Source organism: Montipora foliosa, chromosome 6 (genome assembly GCF_036669935.1).
Source record: "Montipora foliosa isolate CH-2021 chromosome 6, ASM3666993v2, whole genome shotgun sequence".
In the NCBI taxonomy this organism is placed as follows: domain Eukaryota; kingdom Metazoa; phylum Cnidaria; class Anthozoa; order Scleractinia; family Acroporidae; genus Montipora; species Montipora foliosa.
This window is the reverse complement of record NC_090874.1, coordinates 40,573,698-40,583,697: the sequence shown is the minus strand read 5'-3', so window position 1 is coordinate 40,583,697 and position 10,000 is coordinate 40,573,698. Positions and strand designations below refer to the sequence as shown.

General features: G+C 42.7%; 1 protein-coding gene across 1 annotated transcript in view; it reads left to right on the top strand.

Annotated features, from left to right (window-relative positions):
• The window catches only part of LOC138005563 (tetratricopeptide repeat protein 28-like), a 115,130-nt gene that overhangs the window by 95,175 nt on the left and 9,955 nt on the right, over window positions 1-10,000 (top strand). The window contains 1 exon segment of the mRNA XM_068851770.1: window positions 8,848-10,000. This exon segment is cut by the window's right edge and continues 827 nt beyond it. Within this exon segment, the coding sequence (XP_068707871.1) occupies window positions 8,848-10,000 (1,153 nt within the window).

The following is a 10,000-nucleotide window of genomic DNA, read 5'->3' as shown; positions in this document are numbered from 1 at the left end:
TGACAGAAAGGTGCATTAGGAGCAGCCCTCTCAGCCTGTATTACTAATTTACCGGAAAGTAATATGATACCCTCAGCAACGGTTACTTTACGCGCCAAATTCGTTGGTTGTGTTCTGAAGCAAATTCCCACCACTAAACAAACAGAAAGTCGGAAAGCAACAGTGGCGATGAATAGATGAGATACCATTTATTAGTTTTACGCTTGGAATCCCAGCCAAAATTTATCCCTGTCCGAGGTGGATTCGATCGAGTTTTGGTTTGCAATAACAACACCATTCTCTTAAACGTTTTAGCACAAATAGTTGCACTCGTGGTTCCAACCGTGGTGAAGAAATCAACAATATAAGTTTGTATTTAGTTGAAAAATATCGCTCAGAGTAAGCCAATGGGAATTTCAGTAAACGTTTATGTGGCGAGGGCGCAAAGCTCCAATATGGAGGACAGAAAGCAGACTTCAAAAACTCGAAAGAGGTAATTCTGAAGGCTTAAACATTACCAAATCCCAACCAGCTCATTTTACGATTGAAGACGGGAAACTTGGTATGATTATGATGGGATTTTTTCCTTTTTTTGGTTTTTCTTACGTTAACCGACAGATCAACTTCAAAGTAATAAAACTAAAATTTATTTACCAGCTTCCCTTCTTTTTGCTTCGATAAAAAGGCTTAACAATCATATAACAAGAATAAATTACATGTGTAACATGATTACATGGTCTTACATATCTTGCTTACTCGATTTTGGTAACTGGAGCGATTGCTGAATACCTGTCCACAAAGGAGCGTTTACGTTCGCGACGCTAGCCGCAGTGCCGAAGTGAACGAAAGTGGATTTCGCCCAGTTCGCGTCGGATAGAGTGAATTCAGTAGAATGGCTGGTGCCGCAGTGCCTTAGTCGACTTACCGTTAAATTGAGCTGGGTAGACGGTAGGTACTTTATATATGATACCCTAGAATGTACCGTTCCTCAAGTCCTTTAGCCGTCCTTTAGCGTCCTTACACATGCCTAGCCGTCCTTTAGCGTCCCCAGCCATCCTTTAGCATCCTTACAAATCCCTAGCCATCCTTTAGCGTCCTTACATGTCCCTAGCCGTCCATTAGCGTCCTTTCACATCCTTAGCCGTCTTTTAGCGTCCTTGCACATCCCTAGCCGTCCTTTAGCGTCCTTCCTTATCCCTAGCCGTCTTTTAGCATCCTTACACACCCCTAGCCGTCCTTTAGCGTCCATTAGCTGCCTTACACATCCTTAGCCGTCGTTTAGCGTCCTTTCACATCCTTAGCCGTCCTTTAGCGTCCTTGCACATTCCTAGCCGTCCTTTAGCGTCCTTGCACATCCCTAACCGTCCTTAAGCGTCCTTTAGCGTCCTTACACATCCCTCGCCGTCCTTTATCGTCCTACACATCCTTAGCCGTCCTTTAGCGTCCTTACACATTCCTAGCCATCCTTTAGCGTCCTTACAAATCCCTAACCGTCCTTAAGCGTCCTTACAAATCCCTAACCGTCCTTAAGCGTCCTTTAGCGTCCTTACACATCCCTCGCCGTCCTTTAGCGTCCTTACACATCCCTAACCGTCCTTTAGCGTCCTTACACATCCCTAGCAGTCCTTTAGCGTCCTTACACATTCCTAGCCGTCCTTTAGCGTCCTTACACAGCCCTAACCGTCCATTAGCGTCCCTTCACATCCTTAGCCGTCCTTCATCGTCCTTTCACATCCCTCGCCGTCCTTTAGCGTCCTTGTACATCCCTAGCCGTCCTTTAGCGTCCTTACTCATCCCTAGCCGTCCTTTAGCGTTCTAGCTTACACATCCCTAGCCGTCTTTTAGCGTCCTTACACATCCCTAGCATTCCTTTAGCGTCCTTACACACCCCTAGCCATCCTTTAGCGTCCTTACACATCCCTAGGAGTCCTCTAGCGTCCTTACACATCCCTAGCCATCCTTTAGCGTCCTTACTCATCCCTAGCCGTCCTTTAGCGTCCTTACACATCCCTAGCCGTCCTTTAGCGTCCTTACACATCCCTAGCAGTCCTTTAGCGTCCTTACACATCCCTAGCCATCCTTTAGCGTCCTTACACATCCCTAGCAGTCCTTTAGCGTCTTTACACATCCCTAGCCATCCTTAAGCGTCCTTACACATCCCTAGCCATCATTTAACGTCCTTGTACATCCCTAGCCGTCCTTTAACGTCCTTACACATCCCTAGCCGTCCTTTAGCGTCCTTACACATCCCTAGCTGTCCTTTAGCGTCCTTACACATCCCTAGCCATCCTTTAGCGTCCTTACACATCCCTAGCCATCCTTTAGCGTCCTTACTCATCCCTAGCCGTCCTTTAGCGTCATTACACATACCTAGCTGTCCTTTAGCGTCCTTACACATCCCTAGCAGTCCTTTAGCGTCCTTACACATCCCTAGCAGTCCTTTAGCGTCCTTACACATCCCTAGCCATCCTTTAGCGTCCTTACACATCCCTAGCAGTCCTTTAGCGTCTTTACACATCCCTAGCCATCCTTAAGCGTCCTTACACATCCGTAGCCATCATTTAGCGTCCTTGTACATCCCTAGCCGTCCTTTAGCGTCCTTACACATCCCTAGCCATCATTTAGCGTCCTTGTACATCCCTAGCTGTCCTTTAACGTCCTTACACATCCCTAGCCGTCCTTTAGCGTCCTTACACATCCCTAGCTGTCCTTTAGCGTCCTTACACATCCCTAGCCATCCTTTAGCGTCCTTACACATCCCTAGCCATCCTTTAGCGTCCTTACTCATCCCTAGCCGTCCTTTAGCGTCCTTACACATCCCTAGCTGTCCTTTAGCGTCCTTACACATCCCTAGCAGTCCTTTAGCGTCCTTACACATCCCTAGCAGTCCTTTAGCGTCCTTACGCATCCCTAGCCGTCCTTTAGCGTCCTTACACATCCCTAACCGTCCTTTAGCATCCTTACACATCCTTTACCGTCCTTTAGCGTCGTTACACATCCCTAGAGCTAGCTAAAGAATTTCCTATTATCATGCAGCAGCGGTGTGGTTTTACGCTTCGTCTTTATGATTACTTGATAACTGGCACCTATCAAGGTCAGAACTTCATGGAATTATCTGAAGGCATTGCATCCTTGAACTACAAAGAGTACCTGAGAAATAATCGAGACATAACAGAGGAGACTGTAGATTTCCTAAGTAACAGTCCCTTTATTTCTTATCCTAGCAACGATGAACTGATGGATTTGTTTCTTATGCAGTTTGAACGTAATAAAGAACTGTATGAAAATAACATGATGAAGCTTACGGAAAAAGTATTATCATTTGACCGTACATTTAAAACAAGTAAACACGTTGGCGTTATCCGCGAGGACGGCAAATTTGTAGGCCAGTTTCAAAACCTCTTTATAGGCGTAAATGAAATCGGAGAAGTTTTGACTTGAAGGTTTACAAAGACAACTTCTCTTTTGGAAATTATAGATATGCTTAAAGAGCTAAAGCCAGACATGACAGAGCGGGCAAGAAATTGGAAATGATAATCGTAGACGACTGTTGCCGTAAAATGAACTTACACGAAAAGACATTTCCAGGGGTAACATTGACCTAGACTTATTTCATACTTGCATGAGAGTTATACAAACATTACCCGGAAAAGCGAAGCTTATTGTAATCAGTTTGCAAATGAATTTTCCCTTATTTTCCGACAAGAAGGAGACTTGGGTTGCGAAAGAACCAAGAATACAGCATGTCCGGACAAGATCGACTCCAATCTTGAACGCCTTTTATTTGTTTGGAGAGGAAAACTAAAAAAGGAAACCCTCGATCAAATTGATCGCACATAAGAAAGGGTTGTCTTTCCGATATACCGGTTGGCTGTGGGACTGAAATAAACGAAAGACTAAAGAAGGAACATCAATCGATCTCTTCTGTGCGGAGTATCAAAAATTGGACCTGAGCTGGCCGTGGCGGTGAGGGCTTGTGCGTTGTACGCATGGAATTGTAAACACAGACTGAAAAGATTGCTTAATGAAAAAACAATTCCGGTCTTACCAATCGGATTAGAGACATTACAGACTCAAACACCTATAATTCAATCTCATATGACGGCTGTAGGTTCACTATCGACACCACCGTGTCCAGATCGTGGAAGTGCCACGGAAATAGAACTCCAGCCAAGTACACAACCAATGTTTGCTAAAGCGAATTCCGTTGAAGAAGTAAAAGAAGAACCAATCCCAGTCTACATTTTGCATCGGGTGTTACACATACAAGATTTCATCAACGGTTGGACGGCACAACGTAACAACAAAACAGTTGATCTGATTTACCTGCTCTGGAGCATAAATTTGTCGGCACTTGACCTGTTGACGGTTAGGGATGTGTAAGGACGCTAAAGGACGCTTAAGGACGGCCAGGGATGTGTAAGGACGCTAAAGGATGGCTAGGAATGTGTAAGGACGCTAAAGGACGGCTAGGGATGTGTAAGGACGCTAAAGGACTGCTAGGGATGTGTAAGGACGCTAAGGGACGCTAAAGGACGGCTAAAGGACTTGACGAAGGGTACATTATAGTGTATCATATATAAAGTACAGGGATGTGTAAGGACGCTAAAGGACGGCTTAAGGACTTGAGGAACGGTACTTTATAGGGTATCATATATAAAGTATCTACCGAGAGACTGGCTAGTGCCGCAGTGCAGCGGTGCTTACCTCATGGATTAAAGAACGAGGTATATCCAACAACACGACTGCGGCGGCACTACGGCGGCACTGCGGCAGCAGTGTTTTTAAGGTCCATTTCTTGTGGCCGGGTATTCTGCTTTTGACATTAAGGCTGTAATAGGTAGTATCTGCGGATTTCGCAAAGTGATTTTCTGCTCAGTATCTTAATTTAAGTGATTTCATTTAAAGCTTACACGCACGTGCGAGCAAAAGCCTAGCCTCTGTATCCAGAGAAGAATCCAACACTTTATAACTTCTCAAGTGTGCCTTGATGTCCTTATCACATTTTGCTATTATTACGCATTGAACGTTTGCTGGATTGTCAGAACTTGGGCCACAAATTCCCCCAACAAACTCAGAATAGAACTGCACGCAATCATAATGGTCTGTGTGCTTTGTCCTAATCTCTTGCGTGACAGCTCTGACGACACAATCACGGCACAACTCACAAAAGTCACGATACGTTCAACTGGTTCGATGGTTGTTTGAGGGCTTCGAGGAAAATCCAAGCAGCGTATGCTTATATAAAGGGATACCTTTCTTTGTTTGTTTTGCAGGTATGTTCACGAAGTGAATTAAGGAAACTTGTTTGCGTAAAAATATATGGAATGGAATGAATCTTGCTAGTATGCAAATTTTTAGGTCAGTTATTTTAATTACCGGATATGTCACTCTAAAACCAAGACAGTTAAATTTCAATGACACCTTCCCCTTGACCTACAGTAGTTCCAGTCAATTCACGTTGTATTGTGTCAGTAAACCTAGAGTCTCGAATTGTTTAGTGAATAAATCGAGATTAGCGTGTGTGATTTCAATATACCTCGCCTCTACTTTGGTGGTCAAAGGTCGACTTTTGTTGACAAACAGCATGTTGAAATTGGGCCTCAAAAATCCTCCGTCTCATTTATCCAAAAAGTTTATTGAATTTAATTGCAGCGAAAACATTGCTTATTCCAGAGAATATAGTCTCGTTTGAGAAAGCCATGTACCAAGATGCTTTTTGATGGTCGAATTTCGCACAAATTTGCCGGGCACTCCTCTTGCAAAATGAATTTCAAGCTTTCTGTTAAGTTCTGGAAATTTCTAGAATGTGACAGCTTTATTCCAAAGTCAAATTCCAGCTTTTATTCCAGAAATTGTTTTCCAGTTTTTTCAAGTTTTGGGTTCTTTCAAAAGCTGGGAATAGCTTGAATTTGATACATCTATCAGGTGGTGCCAGAAAATGACAGTTTTTTCCAGTCTTTATTTCTTGCAGGAAACTGGAAATACAGCTTGTTAACAATTTTAACATTTCTCAAATGAAACAAATTTTTAGTTTATTACAGTTTCTATTCTATAAATTCAACTCTTTTCAGGTAAAAACTTAAAGAAATGTTTAGCATGCAGTTTCTTATTATGTATAAAATTTAAGAAGTAAGAAAATTCCCTTGTAGAACCAGACATATGTAAACGCTATGTAAAGTTTATCATATAACTATGTTGAGCTATATAAAGGCTATTTACTGCTCCTGCATTTGCTGTGTAATAACTATGTAACTTGCTACATTACATTGTTCAGTCTGTGTAAAGCATATGCCATTACTGTTACAATACTATTTAAAGGTCAAATAGCTCTCTAAAATAGCTTATGAATGTGAATGTGATATCTTTCGAGTTAATACATTTACTTAGCTTACGCAATGTCCTTTAAAGGCTCCAAAGTTTGAACATAAAAGCACTCTGTACACGGAAAAATGAAAAAGAAAGCTTTTATTCCGATGTAGTTAATAGGTTATGAGAAAAACCAATCAACGGATTACCTTGTTTGATGCTCTCTGAGTCTCACAATCGGCCTTATTGGCCGTTTTTATGCTAGAGACGTTAAAGTCGTCTGAGACGTTAAAGTCGTCTCAAGACGACTTTAACGTCTAGTATAAAAACGAGAAATAAGACAGACGCATTTAACGTCTGACGACTTTCACGTCTTGTTTTAAGTGCGTGGCTGAGACGCACTTAACAGACGACTTTAACGTCTCAGACGTTAAATGCGTCTAGTATAAAAACGGGACGTCCTTACTGGGACGCATTTAGCCCTGAGTCCTTTGTTAATCTGCACTTCGTTCCTTCCTTGCTCTCTTGGTCTACAAGACAAACAAGCCATGCGCTGAGGTTAAATCTAGTTCCTCGTCCATCGCCAGAAAATGCTGATTTCTAGACTGATTTCTGTCACAAAAAAACTATTTGCATCTGTCCTTCCAGGCGAGGTCGAGACATAAATTTGAGAAGCTGCAATTCTGCCACGTTATTTGCTCATATATTCGTGTGTTAACGTTTATTTGGTGCCGAGTTTGCTCGTGCCCAGTGTCTTCCGATAATAGAACCTAGTCATTTTTTTAGAAAATCTTGTTTTTGTCCGTTAGTTTGTCTACTTTTATGCGTCCCGTTTTTATACCAGACCGCTTTAACGTCTCAGACGTCAAATGCGTCTTGACGACTTTAACGTCTCTAGCATAAAAACGGCCATTCCAAAAGGAACATGATGCATTACTCTCGAAAATTACACACTCCAAGTCAGCACTTAATCCTTTCAATGAACTCCAGTATCGTTCGAATCTTGCTCCGTAGAAAGATTGTCATCCTCCGCTATCTTGGATAACAAGTGAGAGACCGGACTGGGAACTAGTGAGTCCTTTTCGTTTTGGTCAGCAGTCAGCAGTAACCAGTCCAGCTCTTACAGGTTTTGCGCGGTTGTATTCAAACATAATAATAATAATAATAATAATAATAATAGTTTAATAGCGCAGTATCCCTTATCCCAAAACTGTTGCTTAGGCGCTATAAAAGGACCAAGTGCTCCACCGTATCAAAAGCGGTGCTGAGGTCAAGTAGCACCAGCAATATCACGTGTTGGCGATCCATGGCAATAAGGATGTCATTGTGTATTTTAAGCAATGCAGTTTCGGTGCTGTGCCCTCTTCTCTATGCTGACTGCGTAGAGGTCATGGGTGGTCAGATGGACATAAACCTGATCAAATACCGCGCGCTCCGTCAGTTTCATCTACGATCACGCTTTTGTGGTGACAAATTTTTTGTTAGTTTTACTTTTTAAATGCTGATCCAGGCAAGGAAATGCTTACAACAACTCCAGCGTTAACTTGAAGCGAATAACATTTGATTTGATGCCTTATTGTCTTGAAAATGAGGAACGATTTACATGCATGTAGAATTCACATTTTTACACCTTCCAGTCAATTTGTGAAGCAAGGAGACTCAACTTGGCTTAAAGGTGGCTCCCTAGAGTTTTGAGACCGCGCGCAAGCTGGGCACTAGTATGGCGCGAGACAAAAAAAATTGTGACGAAAAACAAGCAATTCCGACATTGGATAGATTTAGACCTGAAATAAAAAATTATGAGTTTGACGTCAATTGCAGAAAGATGAATAGTACACTCTTAATGGCATCCCCTCCTGCCTTTTTGGTGTCAGCTACATACCGGCAGCAAATTTCCTGCCAGCAAAGCATATCTTAGGAACTTCGATAAGAAAGATGAAATGGGATGCCTCGCTTTTCTATAGGCTGTTTTTCCCTCATTTACATAATAGAATTTCTATTTTTAATGTTCTGTGATTATTATTGTATAAAACGCTCTTAGTCTTTTAAATGCCCAAGTATTTATTCTGTAACAACTGTCTCCATTAGCCGAAATCATTCCTTGGGAAACCCTGATGAAGAAAGGCATTTTTCTTTCGAAATACTGGCTTAAGATAGTTATTCCTTCACTGTTCAATTAATCTTGCTGTGCGGGTTTAGCATCCTGTACTCAGAGCATTGAAGCTATTGTGTTTTCGTTCATTTATCTGCTAGGTGCACCCCAGATTTCCGAGAAAAACTTCCTGGTTTTGATTATTAACAATGGTGGATACAAAGTTGGACGTTTTGGAGCGGCATATGCAAGAGCTTAGCGTTGCAAGAAAGGAGGGAGACAGACAAGGCGAGGGTTTGGCTTATTTCAATCTTGGTAGATACTATCAGGGCAAAGCTGACTTTAATCAGGCCATAACAAATTACACAGAAGCATTAGCCATTTTCAAGGAAGTGGGTTTCAGGGCCGGAGAAAGAAAAGCCTATGGCAATCTCGGCAACACTTATCACAGTCTCGGTAATTTCAAGCAAGCCATAGAGTATCACCATCAACGTCTTCGTATTGCAAAAGAGGTGGGGGACAGGGCCGGAGAAGGAAGAGCTTATTGCAATCTCGGCATTGCTTATAAAAGTCTTGGTAATTTCAGGCAAGCCATAGAGTATCACCATCAACGTCTTAGTATTGCAAAAGAGGTAGAGGACAGGGCCGGAGAAAAAGCAGCCTATGGCAATCTCGGCAACGCTTATCAAAGTCTTGGTAATTTCAAGCAAGCCATAGAGTACCACCATCAATGTCTTAGTATTGCAAAAGAGGTAGGGGACAGGGCTGGAGAAGGAAGAGCTTATTGCAATCTCGGCATTGCTTATAAAAGTCTTGGTAATTTCAAGCAAGCCATAGAGTACCACCATCAACATCTTAGTATTGCTAAAGAGGTAGGGGACAGGGCCAGAGAAGGAAGAGCTTATTTCAATCTCGGCAACGCTTTTAGAAGTCTTGGTAATTTCAATCAAGCCATAGAGTACCACCATCAACATCTTAGTATTGCGAAAGAGGTAGGGGACAGGGCCGGAGAAGGAAGAGCTTATTGCAATCTCGGCATTGCTTATGACAGTCTTGGTAACTTCAAGCAAGCCATAGAGTACCACCATCAATGTCTTAGTATTGCAAAAGAGGTAGGGGACAGGGCCGGAGAAGGAGCAGCCTATGGCAATCTCGGCAATGCTTATCAAAGTGTTGGTAATTTCAAGCAAGCCATAGAGTACCACCATCAAGATCTTAGTATTGCGAAAGAGGTAGGGGACAGGGCCCGAGAAGGAGCAGCCTTTGGCAATCTTGGCAACGCTTATCGTAGTCTTGGTAATTTCAAGCAAGCCATAGAGTATCACCATCAACGTCGTAGTATTGCGAAAGAGGTAGGGGACAGAGCCGGAGAAGGAAGAGCTTTTTGCAATCTCGGCATTGCTTATAAAAGTCTTGGTAATTTCAAGCAAGCCATAGAGTACCACCATCAACATCTTAGTATTGCGAAAGAGGTAGGGGACAGGGCCGGAGAAGGAGCAGCCTATAGCAATCTCGGCAACGCGTATGACAGTCTTGGTAATTTCAAGCAAGCCATTGAGTACCACCATCAACGTCTTAATATTGCGAAAGAGGTAGGGGACAGGGCCGGAGAAGGAAGAG